Raw genomic sequence first — 27,903 nt, 5'->3', positions numbered from 1 at the left:
GCAATATTTATGTTCTTTAAATAACTGCAAGCATAGCGACAACTGGCATTAAATTATCCAAAATATTAACGGAATTATATTTTGAATCATGGAGTTGAACTAAATTCAGTCTCAAAATTGTCTTGTCTTTAATAATGACTATTTTTTCTTTTTTATATATATAAATGAGTAATAAGAACATACATATGGTTTTATCCGCATATACACAAGAATCAGCGTGTATATAACAAAAACTTTGGTTTTCACGCGCAAACTTGTGCGTTAATTGCCGCATTGTTGTCCGCGGTCAACGCCAGCTGTATATTTCCAGTAGCAAATAAATGACAATCACATAAACAAGTATAATTTTATTTTTCTCCCTCTGCTGCTATAAATGTCTAAGATATCAAACATCCACCAGCAGAGCTTTGAGGAATCAGAACTGTTCCGAACTGCGCGTCCAGCCTTCTCACGCACATGAAACTCTTTACTCGCCCTCCCCCTTCTTTAACTATAAGGCAGGCCAGAGTCTCGCACAAACTTTCACTGCAGCTCTGCAGAGACACTCAGGTTCTCCGCTCGCCTATGAAGCCCCGCAGGTCTCTGCTGAACCTCAAGAGCTTTTCTTTTTGGGGGGAGTTTTTACGAGGCGCCTCGATTTGATTCACTTCCTGTGGTCGGACCCCAGATCAGAAAAGGGAAAGAGAGAAGAAGAAGAAGAAGAAGACAGAGAGAGAGAAACGTAAGAAATCTGTTGTGAAGAGCAGCAAGCAAAACTCTCCGGCGCTGCATCACTGCCGTGACAGACCGTGTTCGTGTTTTAAAGAGACATTTTTTTGTAGAACAAAAGTGCGCGCCACAGTTCATTCATGGTACGGATATAACTGTTTTTCCCCATTTTTTACTTTTTTGTTTTCTTTTTCTTTTGTTTTTTCACGCCCATCGCCGACTATTCTCCTGATCCCAGACTCTGGAAACTCTGAGACGCCAGGGGTTCATGTACTGGAAAAATGAAGTGTTGTCCCCTCTTTCAGAGGGAAATAAAATTCTGTCCGAAGGAATCCCAACAAAGCAGGTAATGACACGCAATGTTTGGGCCTTTTTAGAAAAAGGTTTAAAATGACTCTACTTGCAGCTAGTCATATGTGCAGTGCGAATGCTATACTAGGCTCTAGTTTTACTGAGGGATATTTTCAACATGCCAGTTTCTTCTCTCACTGAACGGGACGCGCAGTTTCTTCGGCAGCCCCCCCGGGGCGGGGATCGTGCGGGGATTTTTTTTTTTTTGTCTCTCCGCGATCTCACAAGAATCATGTTTCTTGTGTGTGTGTGAAGATCAGCTGCTTCTTCTGCGTATGAATGGCGTGATTTGCTGTCCGCGAGCCTCTCGAGCGCTGCCAACTCGCGTGAAGAGAATTAGATTTTAATTACAGCCATTAAAAATCAAATTTGCAATTCTTTGGGTGACCGTTGCCTTTTTTCCACCCTGATTGACAGTTGAAATTGACACTCCGTGTCCCTCTTATCCCCCCAGCGTTTCAAGCTATTTGTAATTACAGGTAGTCCCCCCCACCGAACACACACACACACATACCACTCCACTCCCCATCCTCCAGTCTCGTGTCCTGGATTGCGAAGAAAATACTATTATTCTGAGAGGCATGGGTTAAGGGCAGGGGGAACAAAATCAATCCAATTTGAGATAGCTTCATTAAAACATTGCCTTTTGTTGCAGGGGGGCTTTTAAACAGGTTTAACCGGGGGTTTATTGTCAGGACTACTTTAAATAGGAGTAGCCTCGGAGAGCTGTCCGCAAATGTATCCCGAGGATTGCTCGGCTCAGCTGATAATGAGACGGAGAAAGTGATGACCTGCCGCTCACTGATCGTTTTCTTGTAGGTGATCTCCACCGAGCACCAGAGCACACCGGGAGCCTCGCGCTGCAGTGTGGACTCTAAGCACACGTCAATGGTGAGAGCTTTATTGCCCGTTTATGCTTTAAAACATATATGTTTAAAAAATGCTCTTTCAGTGCGCCGATAGCGTGCAGCGGATGACCGTTTGCTGCTTTCACGCGCATTCAAGCTGGCGAAAATTTGTGAATTATGCGCGCACTGCAGTGCAAACGCATGGTAAAAAAAATGGCGACACCTGAAAACTGTCAACGCGCTGATGAGGATGATCGGTGTGTGTGTGTGTCAGTGCTGAGCTCTGCTGATGCCCTTTTGCAGTCTCACTCGGACGGAGAATCCCAGCGGTCCAACATGGAGCGGGAGGACACCCGCTCTTCCCCCAGCACTCCGTCCACCCCCTCCGTGTGCTCGCCGACCTCCACCACCAGCTCGGTGCCGTCCACCGGGAAGAACCTGTGCGCCAGCTGCGGTCTGGAGATCCTGGACAGATACTTGCTGAAGGTGAGAGGCCGGCCATACTTTTAGACTTTTTGTTTTCCTTTTTACATTAACAGACAGAAATAGTTCGTCTGCACAAGGCAATCGGGAGCTAATGAAATAGGATGCTGTGCTGACTCTGCCCTTATTTTTGGATTTGGAGGCCCGCCGTAAGTTTGCACGGAATTTAACGCAATTTGGAGATTGAAAGCAAAAATAAATTAATAAATACAACTTCAAACTGAAAACAGAAGAAAAGAAGAAAAAGAAAAAAAAAAGGTTGCAATGATATTTGAAGGCAGCTATATGCCTGACTTACTTAAAACTTTTATTATCCTGTAACGAACTCGGAAAACAGGAAAAGACACAAGAGGCGATTTGTTTCTAAATCTCAGCCATGTTATCGCCACCGTAACATTTCAGGAAACGGAGATTAAACGGCGCTCTGTGTTTGGGAGACCGCAGGCAGTCACAACAGGGATGTTTTGGTTCTTTTGCTGTTTCACAGCCAGGACGCCCTGCTTTTGTCGCGTGCGCTCGTGTGTTTCCAACCCCAAACAATCTTCACTAGTGCGCGCACGGCCGTGTGTGTGTGTCAGGAAGTGTGAAGATCATTAGTTCGTTATCTGCCTACTTTGTTCTCCATCCGCGTTACAGATAAGACAAATGAGGTTATTTTATTTCAATATTTAATGTCTGGTCTTAAATTAAACGTTTATGCTATTATAATAAATTAGTCACACTGAAATTTTTATTTTATTTTATTGTATTTTTCATGTCCAGAACTATTAGTTTATCTGCAATTATCTATAGAAGGCGTTTTGTCTATACATGTTGTAAATTCTCTGGATAGATTTAATTTATACGATCTCAAAAACTAAACAATTAAAATCTTTTGTGTGCAACAATTGTTTGTCTTCTTTATTTAGCCATTTTTAAAAAAAAGTAATATATTTTCCCCATGATTTTAAATGTCGGGACTGATTATTTAACACCGTATTCAAAATAATAATTTAAAAAACTCAAATTCATCAACGAAAAATATATCTATTAGGGCAAATAATAATAATAAGTACTAATAATCATTTAAGGTTATAAATATAAATTTAACATTAAGGCAAGTGTTTTTGGCAGCTTCCTTTAACTCTCATATGAATAAATAGACAAGCCGGATGTCTTTGCTGCCTGTAAGCTTGCAAAAGTATAATTTAAAAAAAAAGTTTTTTAAACATTTTTTAAATTATTGTTTTCCTAAACGATTATAATGCTGTTTAACGAAGAAAAAAATCCAGTCACAGAAAATATCGGTTGATGCCTTAATATTTCGTATAATATCTTAATTGCCAATAAAATATGTTTTAGGACAAAACAAACAAGCAAAAAAAAAAAAACCCTCCTAAAAAGCATATTGCTAAAATACAGATACATCTGTGATAAGCTGCACGCCTTATAGTTTCAGCATTATATTCATAAATGGCTCAAAATTGTGAGTTATTTTATTTAGAGTTTTTTGTATTGTATTTATTCGTTTAAAATAATGAGTAAAAAGAAATTTTTAAAAAATTGTTTTAAAAAAATCCTTTATTTACAGCTCTCATAAACATTCAAAATAAGCTCACGATCGATCGGATTTGCGCAGGCGCGTTCATAACGCATGCTGCTGCATCACGTCAGTGTTCCACAGTGTGACAGAGTCATTACTCACCACAGCAGACACCCTAAGTCCTTAATGCGGCCTTATATCATCAGTTTGTGTGTGTTTGACACGCTTGGTGTCTCTTTGCAGGTGAACAACCTGATTTGGCACGTGCGCTGTCTGGAGTGCTCAGTGTGCAGGACGTCACTACGTCAGCACAGCAGCTGCTACATCAAAAACAAAGAGATCTTCTGTAAAATGGATTATTTCAGGTAGGGTAAGTTTATGGCCGTGTTTTCAAAATACCACGTCTGCCCCTCTGCCAGCACAGCTCTCTCTCTCTCTCCCCCCCCCCCCCCCCTCTCTCTCTTGTCGCACACACGTGCACTCACGCACGCTTATCCTTTGAAACTTATGCATGTGGGTTGCCTCGAATATTCTTGAAAAGCCTTTTCAAAAACTGAAAGTGTGTAACAAAATAAAAGCTTTTGCCTACAGCGAAGAGCTGAAAGATTCACAGTTTTGTTATGGCTATCCAAAAAAACCGCGACATTTTCAGCAGCTTGGCCTATAAAAGGAAAAACACTGGAGTGCTGCACTCTGGGAAAATTTCCCTAAAGTGTTTAAAAAGTTGTGGGCTGTGTAGTTTTACGCTATTTAAGGAAAAACGCTTTTGACCTTGTTATGACCAGCTTCTCTTTTACCGCTTTGATCATATCAGATCTTAAAAGGCAAATTAAAGTTAGCACACTTTAGTTTCTTTTCGCTTATTTATGCATTTCCAGTGCACTGTGCCAGACTGGCTGGGCGTGTTTTTGTGTTTTGCAACTGCCCGATCATTGGATCCTTTCTCCAGCATTTAGTGCGTAAAAGCTGGTGAAATCATTTTCTCATGACTCAGTCTTGAATGAGGTACAAAATTAACACACCACGTGCCACGATGCGCGCGGATAACTGTTTTAACGCTCTGACAGGGACACGTGATGTAAACGGAAATTGGCGGAAATGCCAGTTTGAGCTGTCCGGATTTAGTCGGTCCCTAAAGACAAACAGAGCTTAAGTGCAAAAAAGGAAATTCCTATCTATTCTCTAATAAAAGGATATGTCTCATTTTAAAAAAGCAAATACAATTTCAGTTAGAGAATCAAGCCTAATAACAATAATAATAAAAACCCCAATAATGATTGTTTAGTAAACCTTAAAAATTAAATATCTCTGATAATATATCTAAAATATTACAAAATAAAATTGTATACCGTCTGTATACAACATGCCATGAATGTGTAGGCAAATTTTGTACAATTTTATTACAATACAAGCTGGACTAAGAAAGCCTGTCTGATGTTTTGACTCAGTTTTCTATTCCCTTTTTGTGTGTTTTTGTGAGTGCCAAGAGGAAAATATAAAAATGTGTGCAGGCCTGTGTGTGTGTGTGGTAGTACAGGGTTAAATGGGGTTCACAGCCACAGCAGCATCAGTATGGTCAATTTCTGTTCAGTAGCCTGGAGCTGGTGTATTAATCGTATGGACACGTGTGCCAATTTGTGCTTAACGCTCTGTGTGTGTGTGTGTGTGTGTGTGTGTGTGTGTGAGTGCATAGAGCTGCAAGTGAGCGTTAGTGTTTGTCTGATCAAAATCTGACACCAAGTCACTGCTCTGAGGTTTATAATCACCAGCAATTAGTTGTCCCCCCACCCCAGACCCTCAAGCCTCCAGACCAGCAATTAGACGGCCCCGAGTGTCTGGTCAGCATGTAATTCGTGTGAATGTGGCTTATGTCCAAACTGAAAACACACCCTGAGACAGATACCTGCACATGGACAAACATGTAATAAGAAACATAAAAACACAAATGTGAAACTTTGAAATGGGCATTAGCAGAAATGCCCAATGCAAACACCTGCACACATAATCCACCTACTCACACGCACACACTGGTCACCAACACACACAGATCTCTGTTTATTTATGCATGTCTAGCAGCTGCCAGTCATTTTGCTCATTTTTTCCCGAAAACGGAGACTTTTGTGTTTGCTCTGCCGCACCATAATATTTTACCAACCTACCTCTGGTTAAATGCTCCCTCAGAATTTACCTCCACACTGATCACTGAGAGACTCAGAAATGCTTTTTAAATGTGGACCTTAAATACGTCATAGTATCAGATCTCCAAAGATGGTAATGAATAAAACAGTTTAAGCTCTCTTACAGTCAAAGAGTTTTAAGCGCTTCATTGTTTTAAGCTATATTGTCACTTGTTGGTAGAGTTGTCTTTCATCAGATTGCTTCTCTTTCTCCTCTGTGCACCAACGAATTAAAACAGAGAAAACCTCGGCAATGTTGCGTCATCCCATTATAGGAGAAGTGCAACACTGCAGCAATTATTATTTCTTTTAATCCTCAAGACATCTGACAAATATTTAGTCACTTACTCTTTAGCGTTTTAAAGGCCTGAAAGTGGCAACAAATGTACATAATCAGATGCCAAAGACCTCAATAATATAATATAATCTCTTTTTAGAATTACTGCAGTATTTTAGCCCCAGATATTAAAAGCCATTTGTCATTATTGTGCTAATTTAATTTTCTTTGCTCTGTAGTGGTTGGTTTCTGCATCCTGGGTAAAAATGAAATGCGTTTGTTGTGTATAATGAGGGTCACTTAGGGCCTCTTTCTGGTTAATTTGGTCATAGATGTAGTTAAGTGGCATTTTCAAACCTATATGGTTGTTAATTAATTATTTAAACGCACAGAAAGCTAAGAAAATATTTAATTCATAGAAACTGGGGGTCTAAATTAAAATGTCACATAAACTGCCACATTTCCCCCTAAAATAAAACGTATTATTACTCTTGTTATTTTTCCTAATTTTGTTTAAAACGTTTTTTAATAAAGGGTGTGAATGAAAAGGGTTTTTCTGGACAGATGTTTTATATGAAAAACGTATAGTTATTTTCACAAAATGCAAAGCAACTAATTTCCTAAATTTAGAAGTTTAAGAACTGGTCAAAGGACCTAAACTGCTCCACAGTTTACCTCACATTTGTCATCTATCTGCTGTACAGAACTATGACTCTAAAGACAGGGATGACAAGCACAGTCATAAAAGAGTTCATAATGCAGATACGCAGATTAAAAACTACTGCAAGAAGAGAATAGTTAGTATGGTTACAATATGTGGACGAAACCCCTGTTTTGCACAATAACATCAGTACTTTTGGATTCGATGTCCTTATAAGTCACTCTGAGAATGTGATGCTATTTTAAAAAATGCTGCATTGAAGCTTTGCTGCAGGGCTGGGGCCTGTGCAATGGTTACTTCTGTAAATATAAACTGTAATCTGGGTTTAGGCCAGATTTAAACTAGGCTAAACACCGCTGCAAGTCCAGATCCTTTGGGCTGCTTTCAAACCTCTGGAGATATTTCCTCATCTGTGTCAGCCTCTCATCTGGCTTTGGACTGACAGCTGCTTTAATGGGGCGTAATAGCAGGAAATCAGAGTGGGTTTCCCTCCATATACGTGTGTATGTGTATGCAGAGGTTGGGTGGGGGCGATGTCAGCGTTATAGGGGTGCAGGACAGAGCCCCCGCTGTGCCTCTCAAACCCATGTCAGGCCTTGGGGGCTTGCTTTCTCTCTCTCTCTCTCTCAACCACACACACATACGCAAACCATTTCTATATCAGCCTCCCCCCCTCTCCCCCCTCGCCTCCTTGCAGCCCTCCCTCGCCTTGCCCCATAGAAACCCCATCCGCGTCCATGAGCTGCAGGCCACACAGGAAGTTGCCCTAATCAGGGGCACCCCGTGACACTGACACTGTAACCAGAGTCCACGTATGTAATGAACTTCGTGGGTGAGATGTGAGCACATGTGGATGTGTGCATGTCTCTTTATGCGTGTGTGTGTGTGTGCGCGCTTGATTTTTTTAAAATTTTTTTGCAATAATAATTATTCATCAACCACCCACCTCTGGTTAGCTGATTAGGTCTCCATAGCAACAAAGGAGAGCAGCAGCTACAGAGATTTTTATCAAGAAGCGAATGAATTAAAATTATAATAAGACATCTGTGACACACAGTGTTACTCTGCTCAGTTAAAGCGCTGCACTACATTATTCATGCCGAAAATCAGATTGGCTGTTGCAAAGAAAACTGCCCGTATTCCTACTTACTACAGGCTAAAAGAGCAACGGATGAGAGTGTCAAAGACTTGTATTTTCTGCAGGGTTTATCCATAAAACCCTGATCTATTAAAACCTGTTAAAAGACGTAAAGCATATGAAACATTTCCCCTCTTTTTCTCAGCTCAGAATCCTGTCAACCTAATGTGAACCTCTCGCACACAAACCGCACAGCCTCTCTCAGGACAAATCTAATAGAGATTAGCATGTTCTCAGAGCACATCATAAATAATCCAAAAAACGTGTACCTCCTCAGGCCCCTCTTTCAGCAGCAGGTGAATTACTGTAAAAAAAAAAGAGTAAAAATTAGACAGAATAAGGGGAGCAAATAGGAGAAGTCTGAGGAGGAAAGGAAGTTTTGCGGTGAGTGATATAAGGGCTGCGAGGATTGACACGGATCCAAAATAAACATCAGTTTTTTTAGTGCAAAGGGAAAATAAGATACAGAAAAAGTATGGGTGCAGAAGTAGGAGGGAGGGGAGGAAGACAGAAGAGGAGGAGGGGGTTAAAACAAGGGATGGTTTGCAGCTTTTTCTGGGTTCTGTCTCAGACCATGAAACTGACAAGCTGTCATGCTGCATTAGCTGCAACGTTCCACAATGTTTTCCTCTTTACTGTAGAAACAGGCTCGACTTCTCTGTAACAGTCTGAAAGGATATCGTACAGTGAGCCGTGCAGTCCATTTGTCTCCCGGAGTGGCTTTAATGGCACATAAGAGGTTGTTTGGTTAAATCTGAACATATCAGAGACAACTTGAGCCCTTAGTGGGTGCCATGCCAGCCAATTTTCCTTGAAGGTCATCACAAGGACTCGCTGTTACAGTCGCACTTCCCCCCCCCCCCCCCCCCTTGATGAATACCATTTTTTGCATTTGTTGTGATATCTATATAATTTGTTGACCTGTGATGATAAAAACTAGGCTGAACCTCAAACAGTAGTCGCCTAATGATGCCCCATAAATAGTCTGCACCACACTACATGCATAAAAGTGACTTCTGGCAAACAAGCTCCTGCACATAAGGAGGGTTACAAGCTTGCGAGATGTCAGGCCCTTAGTATGCTTTCATCCTAGATAGAGTGGACTTGAGTGCACGCATACGCTGCCAAACCCACTCACTTGGCAGCCCTTGTGCTCCTCTGCACCCCCAGCTCTCTTTGCTCGCTCTCTCCGCCGCTTACGCTCTCCACTTTGCCATTTCCCCCCAGCCCTACGACTCCCTGTCTCAGTCACTTACGTCCTCTCTTTCTCTCTCCATGACTGTTCTTTTCCGGCTCCCTGCCCTCCGCCAGCTCCACTGACCTCTGACTCTAAATATGGCGCATGTTTGTGGCTGTGTATGGAGCAGCGAGCGAAATATCGGGGTGAGCACGGCTGATGAATGTACACAAATCTGGCTGTACAGTGCAGCACACTGCGCATGTTTACCCCCACCCCCTTCCACGCCAGTTTTACCCTTGAAGAAGCACTTTCTTTCAGGCTGCTTACAAATCTGGCCTCCTCCAGCAGAATTGGCAGCTGCCGACCCCAACAATGGCTCTTAACATAACCATAACCATCTCCAACCTAAAGCGTTTGATACCCATTAAAACCCATAATGGGTCCTTCAAATGAGGCGCTTAATATCTTTTTATTCTTGTGCAAAACAGGGAACATCTATAATATTTCTGTTGCAATAAAATGGAGATTTATTTGGATACTCCACGGACCCAGCTGCACAGTAAACACAATCTCGTGAAGGGATATGAGATATTCGACATTTTTCCCCTAAACAAGTATCATCTGTATTGCCTATGTCTGATATATCTTATTTCATAAAGCACAAGTGCTGCAGCTCAATTTGACTAATTTCTACACACATATTACTAATGTACTAATAAATTTGAAAATACTTTTTTAATATTTGGGATTTACATTTTTTCTTTTTAGAAGAAAGGCCACCGACATACGGGATAGGAAGGCCTTTTTGTGGGATTAGTTATAAATCTACAGCAGCCTTTATTTCTTCTTTGAGCCCCGTGTCCCGTTTTATCCCCCTCATTTAAAACATTTAAACTAAGCAGATGTTCAGCTATCTTATTTCTTGCTAATGAGGAATTGTCTTGAAGCATTTCTAGCCTTACATCTTGGATCCTCTTTCTCTCTCCCACCAACCACCCATCCATAACAGCAAGTCAGGTGGTTTGGGTTTATTCACCGCCAACCTCGCTGTTGCTATCAGTTACAGCGAGGCGATCTAGAATGATGTCATCCGGGTTTTTCTTCATCTTCCACTGTGTTTAAAGCCAACCTGGCTTATGTGTGTGTGTGTGTATATATGTGTCAGGGGCTTCATGCATCAGTCAGGAAATTGCAGGTGTTGGTTTGTTTGCATTCAAGGCTCAGCTTGCAGCCGCACTCAGAAGTCTTTTCTGAAAGCCATATCCTCCTCCTCCAAAGTTTCCTTTAAAGCTTCTGACCTTTGCCAGAAATTAAAAAACAAATTCATGTCAAACTTCACTTCAAGAAAATATTCTCAAAGAAAAGGAAGTCACTGTGTATGTTTCATTTTCTGTTCTGCAACAATTTTATCTTTTTCCCTTTTTTTTTTTTTTTACCCATAATTCCTCATTCTCCTGCTCTGTTCTTCTCCCCCTCACAGTAGGTTTGGTACTAAGTGTGCCCGCTGCGGGCGGCAGATATACGCCAGCGACTGGGTGCGGCGTGCAAGGGGAAACGCATACCACTTGGCATGTTTTGCCTGCTACTCGTGTAAGAGGCAGCTGTCCACGGGAGAAGAGTTTGGTTTGGTGGAGGAGAAGGTTTTGTGCCGAATCCACTACGACACCATGGTGGAGAACCTCAAACGAGCAGCTGAGAGCGGTGAGTGGTTGGGTAAATGACAAGATATTTCTGAAGCTGTGCTTTTCAGCAAATTTATTGTCTGATTGAATCATTCCTTGTCATAACTATTTCAAATGATTGATATCTGTTAATTTTCTGAGAACGGTAATGCCTACAGAATTAGCATGTTATGCTGCAAGAGCGGAAAAGTAGGCCACGGCTCTTAAATTTGGGTCCCTGCTGGGGCATCAAAACTCCTGAGGTCCCTTTGATATGATACATTTTTCAAGTCCTGTAGACTACCTATGTCTCCTGACATCTATAGTCACTTTATTTATCACTGAACTATTATCTGACTTGCATGTGTGTGTGTAATTGTTTAGGCAATGGCATAACATTAGAGGGAGCAGTTCCAACAGAACAAGACAGTCAACCCAAACCGGCCAAAAGAGCACGGACATCGTTCACCGCAGAACAGCTACAGGTGAGAAACGCTCTCAGCAACACCGAAGTGCACAACGTTGATTTACTGTGCCAAAGCCCTGACACAGTACCTAATATTTTGTCTCATTGTGCAGATCATGCAGGCACAGTTTGCTCAGGACAACAATCCGGATGCCCAGACGCTACAGAAACTAGCCGACATGACAGGCCTAAGCAGAAGAGTCATACAGGTGAGCAGTGTGTATAAAAAGCACAAATGGATGACGTCAATATAATTAAATGTTAAAATGCTAAACTAATGGAACACATTCTTACAGTACACTGAAAAGACAAACTTTAAGAATATAGCCACATGATGTCTGGTTACATTGCATCTTCATAGGTGTGGTTTCAAAACTGCAGAGCAAGACATAAAAAGCACACGCCCCAGCACAGCGGGGCTCCTCAAGGTCATCCTCAGTCCAGGATACCCTCATCTCTGCCCGATGAGCTGCATTACTCTCCGTTTGGCAGTCCCGAGCGAGCGCGCATGGTGGCCCTTCATGGGTACATTGACAGTGAGTTATCATTTACTGTGGTGTAAATAGGCACATCATTTTTAGTATTTGTTTTGACTTCTTAAATTATGGGAGTTGCTTTGTAAGACACACATTTTGCTTTTCTTCTTCTTTTTTTTTAATCTTGTGTGTTTTTTATGGTTTGCTCCCCAGGTCATCCCTTCTCTGTCCTGACTTCTCAGAGTCTCTCTCATCAGGCCATGTCGCTGCCTCAGCTCCCCCTCAGTCGCTAGTTCTCCGACATGGCCCTTATGACCCCTGACCTCCCGATCCCAACCCCTGATCTAACATCAGTGATGTCTCATGAACCAACTCGAAGGTCATCCAGGAGTCAGCGTGGAGAAGAGACAAATATTGCAGGAGCCTTGTCCCATGAAACCAGAAAAAAAGAGAAATGGATGAACGAGATAAAAGCTAAAAACCATCTGTGATTATGTTCTTTTCTGGGGATAGGACTTCCAAAAATGACTTGGAAGCGTTTATCATTAAACTGACAGACTATGTTTCACACGGACCCTTTTGCTTCACGTGTACAGCATCCTCTACTCTACTCAGCCACCACCTAATGTGGAGGTGAAGGGAGCTTTAAAGGGATAAACTGAGCAAGGAAACTTCTTGAAGTGCTGTCAAAACACGAAGAGAAATTTAAAGGGGAACTATCTTTGTGGCCCAAAGGCCACAGTAGACCACATTAGAGGTAAGGCTCCTGGCTCTTTTCTCTCTAAGCAACCATGAAGGAATCTAAATATAACAGAAATCTTTGATTGTTGAAATATTTTTTATTTCGGAATGACATATTGACTTTATGACGTCTCAGAAAACCAGAAACTTCCTCCTTCCTTTCCCACCGAACTGAGGTGCAGAATTAGAGACAAGAAAATATTACGTGCCTTATCTTTTCCAAAGTGATATTTCTCACTAAACATTTAACTGTTATTACGCAGGAAAAATTATGAGACTCCTAAATCTTCAATTAGCAAAAAATCACAAACTATTTAATAGACTCTGTTGTAGCATTTTGTCTGTTTACCATTAAATGAAGCCGCAAAGGACAACATTGGAGCTGTTACGTGAATAAAACACCGGTTATAAGCAGGAGTTTGCAGACTTTAAACCGTCACAGTCCTGTTTAAAGAGGAAAGTCTGAGATGACCATACAAGTCAAACTTCACATTCCTGCAAAATCAGACCACATTTCCAGATTTTCCCACAGATGTATTGTTACTAATTTATAATTTATAAGGTTGCTTGTTCAGCCTCTGTGTGTGTGTGTGTGTTCCACACAAGCAGGCAGGGAATATTGTATTGGTACAATATGGACAGTATAAAATGACTGGCTTTGTACATATTAAGATGTGTGTGTGTCTGTGTGTGTGAATGTGTGAGTTTTGGCAGGGGTATAGAGTGTGCATTTGTATTTTAGTTCCATGGCCATAGTGTGAAGAACAGGATCCAACAAGACCTCAATGTCCTTGTATTTATTGAGATGGTAAATCCCTGTAAAGCACTTTTTCCCCCATTTGAAATGTTTTTTTTGTTTGTTTGTTTTGTTTAAAAAAACATGAAATGAAACAAAAAAGTTTATTTGATAGACTGTGCATCATAAATGTTTTGTGTAATAAAATGCAATAAAATAGAATGTGATATTTTTTTGGTGGCTTTGGATCATTTCTGAGGATAAACTAACAAAGCAATTATTCACGTTTAATTTTCCAAAACATGTCAACTGCAAAGCACAGACAAGCGTGTAAGACGATTAAATCGGGCTCAGATGGAATGAAGTTTCAAATGGTAAATACACAAATAAAATCCATAAATATAACTCTGTGTTCCATGTGTATTTTTTTAAGTCAGGCATTGTGTTTTGCTGTAACTTCACTTCTTGTGTGTTTACTTTAGCATTTGTGCTTAATTTAGTGGTTAACAGTGTACATCCGTGTGTGTGTGTGTGTGTGTGTGTGTGTGTGTGTGTGTGTGTGTGCTGGGTCTGCATTTTTGTGCAAGACAAAGAGTGCATTATGGGAAATGTCTCCTGCTCTCAAGGGTGTTCATTCATTATTAATTTTATTTGATATTTTTTAAAAGATGATCTGCTAATGGGAGTTTATGGCGATATGTTGAAGAGCAATTTAATGAGTGCCTGACGCTCGGCCAGCAGATCAAAGCCTTGTCAATGTTACCTGCTAATTTCCTATCTTTGGCAAATTACCTCAGATTGTAGTTTAATACACTCACTTTTGAATGCCTGCTAAAATCTTTCATTTGGGCATGAAAAAAACCCTGCAAAAAAAGCACCAAAACCCCTAAAAACCAACCCTCACACATGAATGGCACATTTGTGTTACACCAGCAATCTGTGGTGTTTTGCACATCATTAATTCACTGTAAATAAGTCAATTCTTATTACAGGGATGGGAAATGTGTTGTTGGATAAAGTTAGAATAACAGAGTTGTTTGGGCAGCATGTATAAAGACTGTTTAACCCAGTTGGAAACTGATTGCCTGTCCTAATTCTTCTGGGTGTGAGATGTAGATCTGAAATAATACAGTATGGCAATCAAAGCATGTAATAAAACTGGATGCATTCTGTGCTGCCTGTAAACTGATTGTAAATGTATTTTCCAGATTCTTTCCATTCCTCTAGCTCCCTCTCTGTAATGCATACAGTATTATGGAAATTAAGATGAATGCACTGAAAGGCGGCTGTTGCACCTCCCAGAATTCATAGGCCACAGCAGCAATGTGGGGGGGGGGGGGGGGGGAATAAAACGAGATGATTTAAAAGCATGGACTTGATCATTTACTTTTCAGTCATTAATGCAAAATGTAATACAAGACAGAAATTCCCTATAGCTCGGTTTTAATAAATAACATGCTAAAAGTTAACATTGCTGCTCTCCTCACATCTGGCTGCAGCTGATTTTTCCGGCTCAGCGTCACAAACCTCATCCCAAGCCTTCCGACAAGTCCGCACAATCCACTCATGCTCCTGGTCATCTGGTGGAAAGATCCAAAGGGAAATTATTAGAATTTGTATCTTTTTATTCTTCTTTTTATTCCAGATAAAAGTGAACCATTTAACCATTCTTTTGACCTACACTCTGATAATACAGATTTAATCATATAAAGGCGCACAGCAAGAAGCATTTTTGGTTGAACTCGCTTAAAACGTTTAAATCAAAGACCTAACAGCAAGCTTTATCACACCGCAGGTCGCACTGATTTCGAGGCAGCACCGTTGAAGTGCCATTTAAGTCTCGGTTAAATCTGTCAAAGCAAGATAAGCCCGACAATTAGCAGAAAATAACTTCTCAGAGCCACTTCAGACACCAATAAATAATAACCCCCACACAAAAAATGGACGCCAATTTTTTTTCCTTTCTTCTTCTTCTTCTTTTTTCTTTCTTAATTTTTTTTTTAACCGAAACGACTGCCATAGGAGATGATAATAAACCAGTTTTTCGTTGTTAAAAACTGAAATGAGGAGCTAATTGCAGGGGAAGTCGGCTTTTCTCTCTGGAGCGCGTGCAGCTGCACACACTTGAGCGGCTCGCGGGCCTCACCCCTAGGTTCGACCGCGCGCGGGGCTCCATTGTACAGAGGAGCAGGTCTGCAGCTCTCCCGCTGATTGTGTGTAATTGCCGGCCGAGGGCGTCAACACTAACAGCCTCTTCAAGTGTGAAACGGCCTCTCCCCTCATTCTCTGCCTCTCCTTTTCTACCTGCTCTGATCGGGAGGTCAATTGAACGCGACGGACACGCGGGCAGCTGCCGCTGCGGATCTTTGTAACGCATTTTGTTAGCGGAAAAGGTAATTACGGCAGCTCACACAAAACTGAGCGGCCACGAGACTGACCTCAATTAACCACCAACCCCCCAAAACCTTCCTTAATGATAATTAGATTGGGGGGCATTTTCATATTTGCTGCAATTCCGCTCTCTTCAGTGTTGGCAGCGTTTATCTCAGGATTTAAGTCACGTGTAATTGGCACCTAAAGTTAGCTGAGGGCACAGGTGGCTGGCGTATTTACATGCGAGGACAGCACTTTTTTGTGATTTTTAAATTTAGCAGTTTTGACGGTGGTAATTATCAGGCAGGATGGGTATAACTGCAGTGAAATCCCGGGGTGTGTGTGCGTGCGTGTGTGTGTGTGGGGGGGGGGGCGGGGTAATTATAAGAAGGAAAAGCAACACAACAATAACAGAAACAAATTCATCAAACAGTTTTCTGGTCGACTAACAACCTACATGGAGAACCTTTATGTGAGTGTGTGAGAGGAGGGGAGTGTGTGCAAGCGATAATGGCACCTTGTTAAAGTCTGTTTATCTTAATCCTCAAAATACACTCAGAGAGAAAAGTGTTTCCTTCCAGCCTAATGGCAGTGGTGTAACACACATGCACACATACATACATATATATGCACACAAAGATATACAGGATGGCTTAACTACAAAAACAAAAATTGGTGTTCTTGTAGCACAGTGGTTGCATAAGAGATGAACAAGGTTCTGCTGAAGTAAATCCAGAATTTGGATAATATTCACAGGAACTCTGTGACTCGCTGAGAAACGACCTGACCCTTCACCGGTGCGATCGATGGAGCACACTTTTGGTTTCTAAGCAAAGGCTCTACATTGGAAATCAACAAAATGAACACTTAGACAAACATTCAAACATACATGAATAAGTCATCTGTCTCCAATTTTAATGTGATTTTGTGTCTTGATGACACAAACATACAACATGAAACAGCGATGGTTTTACAATTTCTAGCTTTAAATGTATTAATCCGTCTGCCACGGCTCACAGGATTAACACAGGAATCCTGTTTTATAGGAAAAGCAGCGTGAGGATATGTTGCACTCCCCAGCGGACCGGCTGATTTTTATCTGTCCGTGAAACACCTTGGCTGGAAGGGGACAAAGGGAGGGGCCGCGCTTTGGTCACCAGAGAGGTGTTTTCCTTGGCAGTGGAATGTGTTCAGTGTGCAGCTTGCTCTGTGCAGAGTCTCAACTGGAAGCGGTTATTCCAGAAACAGGAAAACGCTCCAAATAATATGGCAACACATGGCCCCTTCTGAAGCTGGCTGTTGCCAAGACAGAATGCAGTATTCACAACTGATTGTGTGTGTGTTTGTTTGCAGTAATAACAGAACGTATTCAGGCACTCGCCAGTGGAGATTTCAAGCGCAGATGTGACCTATGCATCCCTCATTCTTTTTAAATTACAGTTTCACAGAGCAATGCAAAATGTCTTAGTACCTTCAAACTTTTAGCAGCAATCTGCATCAGCGATGGCTAATTAAAGTACTAATGTATGTCCCTGGAAGTCTGCAGCAAAGCAGATTAAAAATAGCCTTGTGAGCTGTTTGTATTTAAAAAATATTTAGTCTGTTGATTGTGTGATTTGGACTTAACATTTAACAGTAATCATTTCCCTGTGTTGCAGTCTGTTGGTTTTAATTAAGCTGCGTTTGTCTGTGACACAGTAAGGGTGGAAAGACACAACTGTTGTAACGATCTCATCATAATGAAAATAGAAATTATTTAAAAAAAACTGCTTCAGAACTGCAGTCTAAAAAAAAATCTATAGTGTTGTTTGTTTTCACATCATGTACATTTATCAAACCTTCTCACCTACAGGCTATCTGGTTCTTTTAAACTGGATTAGAAAATCTCAACTGATTTAGTGAGATCACTCTTAAATAGGGATGGGTATTGATAAGATTTTCACGATTCCGATTTCATTTTCGATTCTGTTTAACGATTCGATTCTTTATCGATTCTCTTATCGATTCTTTTTAAAAAAAGGAGAACACTAAGGTCGATTAGCTTAGAACTTTGTTTTATATCTTCTCTTTGAACAAGATAGAAATTTAGGAGTAACATGGCCTTACAAACCCAACAGTGAGATCTTAAGAGATCCACAGCCTACGGCTCTTCAATGGGGTGTCACAGGGTCCCCAGGAAAAAAAATTGTAAATGTAAAATTATAAAATAAATATTCTTCTGTAGCAATAACAAAGTATAACATAAATTATTCTGTAGCAATTACACAAGAATATCCAGTAATGTCCCTGCCTACAATTAAACACATTCACTTACCGAAAATCATCTGCTGTGGCAAATGGGTTCAAGCCTTTTACCACAAACTTAGTCACTGCTCGGTGACATTCGTCTATCCTGGCCTGAAAGGAGACGCTAACGGTAGACTGCAGCGAGAACTGCCAGCATCTGAGCCAGACTCTGTCTGTCTCTCTCATCATGGTCACCTAAATGCACAGTAATGGCAGGTTTGGTAATAAGGCAGATCGCGCTAACATAATATGCACTGTTAGTTGATTATTTACCTGCCGCATTAACGGGAGAGGACGTGCAAACGTTACCGCTGCTGCTGGGTTGAGATTCACGAGTCCGGAGCGGAATTAAAAACACGACATTCATTTAAGGTTATCGCGTGTTTTGTGAGCAAATGCTTTTGCATATTCGTAGTGTTTCCTCCCTTAATGAAATATCTACTTTGCAAGTATTGCAAGTTGCCCTGTTGTCATCCGTTCTCGTAGTATAGTATAATATAAGTATATAAGTATAACCAAACTTTTGAGCATTTGAGCCATCATGTTTCCTGCCAGGTAAATGACGCTCCGCAACGTGGTGACGTCATTCGGGGCGACTGGAATCGATAAGGGAATCGTTTGCAAAAATGGCAAACAATTCCAAGGAATTGAAACAGTGGGAACTGGTTCTCAACAAGAACCGGTTTTCGATACCCATCCCTACTCTTAAAGTTAGAGCACAAAGGTGCTACCTCTATCTGCTGCTTGACATGTACTATACTCTTATTTTCCTTTGGTTTATTCTCCAGGTGAGCAATAAGTAACCTACTGCACAACCTACAAACTGCTGTGGGACTTAAGAAGAGGTAGTAAAACCAGAAAAAAAATATGCAATAGATGAATGTGTATTTTGAATCGCTTTCAATAACTGCACAGTGCACACTTCCTTTTTTCCTGTCCTCTGTTCAAATCAGGAGGTAGCTTTGTATCCAAGTGACCTGTCTGACTCCTGCTCGAGACCCTTTTTCAAACTCCCTTCTTCCAGTGTCATCCAACCAAAAACAACTGTGCGGAGCTGTGCCAGTCTTTGAAATGCCTCTCGAATCCTAACGAGAAATTATTTTAACTGAGGCTATGAAATCACTAACTTTAGATTTAAAAAAAAAGAAAAAGATAATTCTTTGCTTGATTTGAATCATAAAACTAATTTAGCAGATAATTTAGGACGGATTAGCTTTTCAAGACTGTATGACCTTAAATGAAATAATAAACAGCAGCCAAGAACAACACACTGACTTCATGCGTCAGCATGTTGGAGGAGGACACTTATCGTCTATCGGTTAAAAAGATCATTCTGTCGGCTTGCAGAGTCATTTTGGTCAATGATTAAAGTGAATATTTGTAATGGGTTTTGTGGAATTAACTGAGCAGACCACTTGGATTCAGAAAGAGACGGTCATCCATTACTGTTGTCACTGTTTGAGTTGCAACTATTTGGCGTTGGCATTTATCCAGAGTAACTCACGTTTGAGGAGTGGTTTAGGGTTTGGTGCTGAGCTTGAGTAAACTTGAATATGAGGAACAAATTCCCAATCGTTCTATTAATGGCCAGCATCCTCTTTCATGAAATACATCTGTATCTGTATCTGAGGCTTATAAACCAAAAGAGCACCGTAGTTGAGAATGAGTGTGGACAGCCAGTGTATTTGCAGATTGCAGAAGTGCATTAGCTTTGCGCGCTTTCCATTGGCCAGCAGAGGGCATTAGGAATGACCTCGGTAAACATTTTTCTGAGAGGTTCGCAGTCTCAGTCACTGGTTTCTTATTGGATACAGCATTTTGTAAATTATGATCAGCATCAGCCAAAAGGAGGAGAAAACAAGGTGTTTTAGAGTAACAATGCCCTTTGAGTTCTTTGTTTCTGGTTCCAAAACATGCTTATCTCGAGGCTTTACAAATGGACTTTGCTAACCAAAAAGTACAATCAGCTTGGCTACAGCCGTCTTAATACACAACGTATAGTTCGAACTCACTCTTGAATCCTCTTCCCTGTAGCTATTTTGTATTTTGTGTCCACTCCCCCCACTTTCCATTATCACTATCACTCTACATGGTCCGTTTTTGACAAATCCCTCCATACATACAGGCACTGACAAGAAAGCGCTTTGACTCCAAAAATAATCTAAAACCTCTTAGGGAAAATTATCAACAGATCCTATTGTTTTGCTGCTTGGCGCTGTTCCAAGAAGGACTGTTTGTCCAAGTTTGCAACGGCTTCTTTGCAGAAGGTCCGATTTGGCGGGTAAGGAAAGTTTAGCCAGATATTTCCAAGCAGCAACTTGTGGTTCTAGGGGGTAAAAATAATAATTTTTGCACCTTAAAAACAAAACAAAAACAACATGAGACTTTGTCTTCATTGGCTCAATTTTTCCCAACAGCGACATAGGGATCTCCTTCCTCTTACTTGCTGCATGCAAACTTCTCCACTGGGAGGGCGGGCCTTCCCTGTGCCCCATCATCCCCGCAGTCCTCATCCTGGGCGGAAACCACGAGGCAATAAATTCAGTCTTCACACCCACTCTGACAAATATGCCTTCACCTCCCAGGGTTGAAAAATAAATCCATACAGGATACAGAGACATTCTTCTCAAGAATTGTATACCAAGACAAAAGGGAGAGTACACATAAGCATAAAGAGTGTATGTAACAGCATTCATCACATACACAACACATCACTCCACACAAACTGCATATGAACAAAGGGGAAAAAAAGAGGCACAAATCCATTAAACAGTTCCTGTTTGACTTCATATTGATCTAAATCAAAACAGAGTCCCCATATCTCCCTTTCTTCATCACTCTGCAGATCAATACCAGAACTATAATGATGATGAACAACTCGCATTAAGGAAAAGATCGCGAACCAAATTTTTGTCTTCTTACACATACCGATGACATCTGGCAAGGATGTGGATCTGTTTGATTCTCTCTCTACACATATGTAAATGAGGTTTGTGTACCGGTGGAAGTAATCTGCATTGTGTTGCAAGTAGCTCATCTAAATACAAATATCCTGCCCCGAAATACATTAATACCTCAGGGAGCTCGTGAGTCACCTCGTAACATGTGCCAAGAATCATTTCTTAAGACTTGTTTGTGATTCCTAAAGAGGAAAAACAGCCAATCAGATTCAAACACAAAATAAAGCAGATTTGAAAATGGTTAGATAAGAAGCCAGACGTTGAAGCTGGACTCTGTCTTATTTAACAATGAAAGAATGCCAGAAAACACTGACTTGTAGGCTTACGGCAATTAAAACCAGTGTTACAAGACTTTTGCAGGAGTTTGTCAAGACATTGCAGAGCACATGTTCAGAGAAAGGACTGCAAACCCTACAGGCATGAGGCCTACTAAGGCCTGAATAAAGTGCACAGCTATCTATGTGGGAGCTGAGATATTTATCCAGATCAGATTGTTGGATCGACTGGGAAGCCACCTGACGACAGCTTGATGTTGTCAGCCCTGGAAATATGACACTGACTATACGTCTTACATTTTCTAGTGATGAAAAATCATGGCAGGGAGACACGACAAACAGAGGATGTCAGAATTTGGGACACCCGACAGACTGCGTTCACTTCGAATCAAGACTTCCAGTCTGGGCACTCGTTCAGTGGAAAAATGTGTCTTCAATTTTCCACTTTTGACAAATAACAAAAGAGAAAAAAAAATTACTGCTGTAGCCTATAGAGGCTTGCCTATCAGATGAAATGCAACAGTGATCTGCCATCAGATAATGCAAGTATAATCCATTAATGTCACTCCATGGGTTCAGTCTTATCAAGACCTTTCCATATGGCCACACTGTATACTTTGAGAGTTGTAGTTATTAAATATGATGAAAGAAAAAGGGTCCTAAAAGCGCTCTAGTAAAGCAAATCCTTCACTGATGCCATTGCCATAACTCACGTTTTAAAGTGAGTCACTCGTGGATTTTTCCTTTGATCAGATCCACCTTTCCACCATGTCTCGCTTGCCTGAACTATTTGTGTAATCTCGCTGACGGACATACTGTGCAGGCAGATGCACAGAACAGAACGTATGAAACTCTGAAAGAGGAAGTGAGGGTTTACTATGTTTAAAAGTAGCTTCAATAGAGTTTAATGAAGTTTAGCAAAAGTTCAATCAGAAAGACTAATGCAGTTTACATTCTCTCTCTCACCATGTCTCACATGGGTACACCGGGGCCATTTCTCCTTCCGTTTACATCAGAAGCTCTCGAACTTCTAGAACAGCCCACTTCAAAAGCGAAAAAATTCACCTACACCCCATACCCTACTTTTTACTTTTTTTTAATCAATCAAGCTTGTGCAGTAGTCTCAGAAAAGTCTTGTTTGTGAAATTCAACTGGTGTCACATGATATTTTTCACACAATTGCCCACCTCCCACCTGAAGTAGCACCGCGATAGTCTTGAAACAGTCTTCTGCTCCTGTCAGCATCTGATTAGTGCAACCCTTTTCTTCGCCTCACGCTTTACATCACCGCCAGTGTTCACGGTTGTTGTCTTTCCAACTAAGTTCATCACATCCGTCCAGATTCTTTAGCATCACTCTTCAGCCCTGCTCCACCGCTCCCTCCATCAGGGAATATTTGTGCACAGCTCATTCCATCAGTAGCCTCTTAAATATTATGTTACATTAAAACCCGATCACCAGAGACTCCTCACCTGTGTACCTCACGCCAAATCAATCAATCAATCATTTAACCTCTCAACCTTGTTTTTTACTTGATTCCCTTCTGTTTGAATTCAGCAACGCGTGTTCTCAGTCAGAAAAACAGTGGTCACAAATGCACACAGAACCATATTGTGAGTAAATATTTGCTTTCTTCTATGATCCAAGCATTAGTTTAAACATAGGTGCAAAACTTATATTTGCCGTACATACACATGCGGTAAATTTGAAGCTAAGGTTAAATTAATTACATGATTACTGGAATTAATATTGTTTCTAGTTATGGTCAGTCGTAGAAACAAATGGAAATACTTTATTAGGTTACTGAATAAATATATTTTAACATAAAGCAATCCATCACTGACAGGTGCTTTACTGGACGTAACACTTTGTGTACATAATTTGAAATGGAAATTTTGTGTTTCAGCTTGCCTTTAATCTTTCTAATTTACCTTGGCGCAACAGGCCACGGTGCCTGGATATTGCTCAGTAGTGGACAGAGCCAGTTTGGCAACAAAACAAGTGGAAAAATGTGCACAAAACCGCAGCGGGGTAAGCAGTGAAAGAGGAGGATTTTGTTGTGAAAATACAGATAATTCTGCTTCTTGTGTGGATCAGGGGTACAAGCTACAAAGTATCCACTAGTATATAACAAAAAATTTATATGAATGAGCACACCTCTCCTAATGGTTAGCGAGCTTTGCTCTAACAGTTTGTTCTCACCTGCGCTCCTGAGAAACCTGCCGGTGTAGGCTGTGACCACTCTGGTGCTGGGGTTATAGAAACCATCTCCACAGTCATAACATCCATCAGGAATGGCTCGTGGAGGATGTAAATCTGTTATCTGAGATTTTCCTGTATGAATAGATGGAATTATTATGATTTGACTGAGGAATGACTTAGAGGTAAAACCATCTATTTGTCAGGCCAGTGATGAACACAGACTCTGGCTCATGAAGCAGGATGACAGAACTGCCTGCATAACTTTGCTAGGTAAAAACAGGGACCGAAATAGAAAGAGCTGTTCAGATAAAACTCATAGTTTACAAATTATCCAGCACTGAGAGGAAGCTTTCAGCCAAACAATACAGAGACTTGGCTTGTACACTATATGCTCATCATTCCTTGTGTGTTTGTTTAGGAGTGGTCTAGAAAATAAGATCCAACCTGCAGGTCTGAGGCCATTGCACCTCTCCGTGTAGAAGCGTCTGTCATAACCATCGCAGTAGTTCCAGTCCTTCTCCTGGTACTGCAGTCCGTCTGCAAAGGTAAATGTCCCCTGGGGTGGAAGCACACACAGACCTGTGAAGTATCCTTATAATTAAGTCCGCTTAATAAAAACCACCTATCAGTGATATCTTACAAGTGAAAAGTGAGGGTTTTCTTTGCCAAAGCTGTAATATCTGTATCCTCCCCAATCCCAGTGCACTGTTAGTGAAAGAAATGTAACGTGTGCTCCTCAAATCAGTGAAAAACCCAAGATAATGCACAGATCTCACTGATGACAGTTATCGTAGGGAATATTCCAGCAAACTTTGCTGCATGTAAGGTCTGGGTCTGGGTTATTCTGCATACCCCAGGCATGGTTTCTGGAAAGATAAGTTGAAGCTGCGGTTTTCAAATGTCAGCTTTGAGTTCTCTGAGAACCCAAAAGAATTTAAATCTCCCTCCATTGTCTTTCAATTGACGCAGAGCTCTCAGTGATGAATATCTCCAAACCTCAGCAGATAAAACCAAAGCTGTCTGCACAGATACATATCTCAAGGAGAAAGTGGAAAAATATGCCTTTTGGTATTTGGGGTGAACTTTATTTATCCTCAAGGGATGATACAAGAAAGACACTGTTTGTTGTTCTGCCTCTTTTATCCCTCATTCCCCCCAACCAGTCACAGCAGATGGCGGCAGACGGCCGCCTTTTTTTTTTTGTTTGTTTTTTACAGCATTACACTTTCCAGTCATTTTTAGCTATATATCTATATTTTTTCATTGTTGTTCCATGCTTTCCTAATTTTTCCCCCCCAAAATATCCTTATAACTGTCGAAATCTTTCGAAAAATACACACATTTTCTTTCACCGCATAAGGAGAGTTAGATACTCTGGATAGTTTTAATTAGAGTTTAACTAGAGTTCAACTGTTATAGTGATATTTTTAAGACCAATATTAATACTGAGATTTGGCGATTTACAAATCTGATATTGCAACATATCAGCGGATATTTTTATCCTTTCAGACACACATAACATAAACAGACTTCCCTGGCATTTATTATCTATAGTTATTTATTTAGTTGTTTACATTCTGCATGACTCGACTGAAGCTTTTTGAGCCACTTGAAAAAATATTTTAAGCCATTCATAAGCAGTGTTGGTCAAGTTACTTTAAAATAGTAATTAGTTACTAATTACTGATTACTTCTCCAAGAAAGTAATCCCGTTACTTTACTGATTTCCTCTTTTCAAAAGTAATTAGTTACTTTATTACTAAAAACATGATACAGAACCTGAATACATAATAAAGCAATAGACCTGTAATCAAATGAAAAATTCTCTTTTTAAAACTTGTTTTATTAGTTTGAATCTTTTAACTTTCGCATCTTGCAAAAAATAAATTATATGCAACAGTCTTTGACTTTGAAGAAATTTGTTTAACATTTAAACTGTTACGGCCCTGGGCCTTGGAGGGAGTGAGACTGCCCCTGTCGCCTAGCAAAAGGGGTCGTAACAAAACCTATTTTCTGCATATTCCAGCATATAAAATAATTTTGTGTTTACACTCACTCTTTCAAATAGATGCAAGTAAAACAGCAAAAAATAAATAAAATCAAAGATCCAGCAGAACTAAGTCCTGTCATTCTTAAATCTATTTTCACTTTTTTAGCAGAAATGAGGCTGTCAGGGGTTTGCCAGGTGCTGCAACTGTCATGTCAGTGGGGGGATCCGGGGCTTTCTCTGTGAATTTCACATTCATGGCAGTGTCCTAGATAATTGCTCAGATTTGAAGTTTTTTTTTTTTTGCTGTAGAAAGAAGTTTTCCTCCCATGCAGAGTTTACAGTGGAGTTTATGTTTTTGTCACTTTTTACGGAATAAAACTTGAAGTAATTTAAGTACTTCCAAGCTTTAAACGCTACATGGTCGTGCTCTCTCCTGCACTCCATACTATCCATTGTTGATCTACACACGTCTGTTGCTGCCACAGATGTCGCACACTCGTAAGACATTGTCATGAGACACTCTCACAAACAAAATCACGGTTTAGCAACGCAGCAACGCAGTAACGTAGCGTGCTTATGGGAAAGTAACAGTAATCTAATCGCTGTTTTGCAATAGTAATCCCTTACTCTACTCATTACTTGAAAAGTGTAATCGGATACAAGTAACGTGTTACTTGTATCCAATAAGGACAAGGATCCGACAAGGATAACTGTAAAGTCAAACAGGAATGTCACCTAAGATAAAGCTCTCAATCTACTACAATAAAGAAATCAAAACAGGAACCCAGAAATTCAACACAGAGATCATAACGGGAAACGCCTGAAATAACAATAAACCTCCACAGAAGCCCAAACTCAAATATATTCACGAGGAATTCAAAATCCCCAAAACAAAAAACAGCTAAGACCTTGACATTTAGTCTATCTAAGTCATATTCAGAGTACATCTCTGAAACCTGCACTAGGTGTGTAACCAATAAATCTGCTCCATTGAAGTGCACCATTATCTCATGTCAGTGAGCTGATAGGGATCCAGGAGCAGCAGCTTCGATTAATGCTGTTAACTATACAGCATATGTATGGGTCGTAATGATGTAAGGTCTTCCCAGGGGCATGGCTGCTCACTGGTTTCTCCTGGATCCCTGGTTTTCAAGCCTGCTCCTTATGTATTAAGACCAAATCATGCAGCCACTGTCTGACTGAGTAGAAGTGTGTCATGCTTACTCACAATCTTTGCTTAGTTTTTGCTCCCATGACTCTCTCTGTGCTCTAGAGCTCTTTTTGTGTGCCAGCCAGCCACATTTCTGACATATAGCCTCTCTGGTCTCCAACCTCATGCCTTTGCTCCTTGGAACCTGCAGACCTGCTCATTCTCCACTGCCAGAAGCAGTTTCAGCACCTGCACAACTCTAACTAAGGCTGTGAATAAAAATCCTGAGTGCCTGTAATCTGTGCTCTTCTTTTTTTTTTTTTTTTTACATTTGCCGGTTCTTTTAAAAAAGCTAATTGGTATTACAAACCTCTGGGTTTATTGAATTGTTTAGATTTGTTCTGCATGGAGGTAAGTTGCAGGTCTTTCACTGGCACTAAAACCATGTGCTGGGTTGTCTGGGCCAAGGTTTGTCATGGTTAAGAGCTACTATCATTTCAAATGAACTGCAACAGCAGTGATGATAATAATTGTAGTGATTGCTATTGCAGTGAGGTCCATGAAAGTTTACTTCAGAGCAGGAGAGGCTAAAGATCCTACCAAAAAAAGGCAAACCTAATTACTATGATAATAACTGTGAGTGATTACTAAAAGGGACCAGATGTAATATCAGATAGTATCAGCTATAACCAATGTGAAACACACACAGTCATGCACTGTTCACCTGCTTGGCTATGCCGTTTTCCCAGGTGCTCTCATATTTACTTCCATTTGGAAAGTACAGCACTCCTTTGCCATGGAACATTCCATCTTTCATCTCTCCCACATATCTTGTATTTGTAGGGAAGGTGTACTCTCCTTCACCTTCCATCCTGAAGCAGAGAAAAAACACACTGTTTTATGAACTGTGTTTGAGTATACGAGCACACACAAACACACGCACACATGCAAACACTGTGTCTGCGGCTCTTTTTCACAACTACGGCCAAACTACCTGCCAAGTTTTGTTGCCCCATTGTAACTGCTTCCGATGTGCTCCATTAACACAATGTCCTGCTTTCTATGTAGGGTGGAAAAAGCATGCAAAGTCGATCTAAAAACTCTAAAAACTGAAAACAGCAGTGAAGCGGTATACCGTTACCATGGCAATGACGCAACAATACGACTGTTGAACAAGTTATTGGTTTCTACTCATCTAAAAAAAAAAGTTTTTCATAGTTTGTTGGATTTATTCATTTTTAA

At 40.7% G+C, this 27,903-nt stretch overlaps 2 protein-coding genes across 3 annotated transcripts; one reads left to right on the top strand and one right to left on the bottom strand.

Moving 5' to 3' along the window:
- Positions 1-188: 188 nt before the first annotated feature.
- On the top strand, positions 189-14,763 carry lhx6a (LIM homeobox 6a). 2 transcript variants are annotated; one of them, XM_085166462.1, is made up of 9 exons: positions 189-1,054; positions 1,879-1,950; positions 2,211-2,393; positions 4,156-4,277; positions 10,829-11,046; positions 11,391-11,491; positions 11,586-11,681; positions 11,834-12,008; positions 12,162-14,763. In XM_085166462.1, exons 1-9 carry the CDS (start codon positions 977-979, stop codon positions 12,239-12,241), a joined length of 1,125 nt encoding a protein of 374 aa, XP_085022588.1. In that variant the 5' UTR covers positions 189-976; the 3' UTR covers positions 12,242-14,763. The 2 variants fall into 2 exon arrangements, with proteins under 2 accessions (XP_085022588.1, XP_085022586.1); XM_085166460.1 differs by having other exon boundaries at positions 190-1,054; positions 10,826-11,046.
- On the bottom strand, positions 10,823-27,856 carry morn5 (MORN repeat containing 5). Its single transcript, XM_085166472.1, has 6 exons — positions 27,656-27,856; positions 27,386-27,533; positions 23,966-24,077; positions 23,522-23,653; positions 14,949-15,005; positions 10,823-12,379 (listed from the first exon to the last, which is right to left on the bottom strand). The coding sequence occupies exons 1-6, from the start codon at positions 27,700-27,702 to the stop codon at positions 12,258-12,260; spliced, it is 618 nt and encodes a 205-aa protein (XP_085022598.1). The 5' UTR covers positions 27,703-27,856; the 3' UTR covers positions 10,823-12,257.
- Positions 27,857-27,903: the final 47 nt, after the last annotated feature.

The sequence above is a fragment of the Neolamprologus multifasciatus genome, chromosome 7 (genome assembly GCF_963576455.1).
Source record: "Neolamprologus multifasciatus chromosome 7, fNeoMul1.2, whole genome shotgun sequence".
Lineage (NCBI taxonomy): Eukaryota > Metazoa > Chordata > Actinopteri > Cichliformes > Cichlidae > Neolamprologus > Neolamprologus multifasciatus.
This window is presented reverse-complemented; position numbering and strand designations above follow the sequence as displayed.

Coding starts and splice junctions, on each gene's coding strand:
- lhx6a (XM_085166460.1), top strand. CDS start 977: ATGTACTGGAAAAATGAAGTGTTGTCCCCTCTTTCAGAGGGAAATAAA. Junction 1,951..2,210: donor ACTCTAAGCACACGTCAATG/GTGAGAGCTTTA, acceptor GCCCTTTTGCAG/TCTCACTCGGACGGAGAATC. Junction 11,492..11,585: donor TCACCGCAGAACAGCTACAG/GTGAGAAACGCT, acceptor CTCATTGTGCAG/ATCATGCAGGCACAGTTTGC.
- morn5 (XM_085166472.1), bottom strand. CDS start 27,702: ATGGAGCACATCGGAAGCAGTTACAATGGGGCAACAAAACTTGGCAG. Junction 24,078..27,385: donor AAAACGGCATAGCCAAGCAG/GTGAACAGTGCA, acceptor CTTCCACCCCAG/GGGACATTTACCTTTGCAGA. Junction 23,654..23,965: donor CAATGGCCTCAGACCTGCAG/GTTGGATCTTAT, acceptor CTATTCATACAG/GAAAATCTCAGATAACAGAT.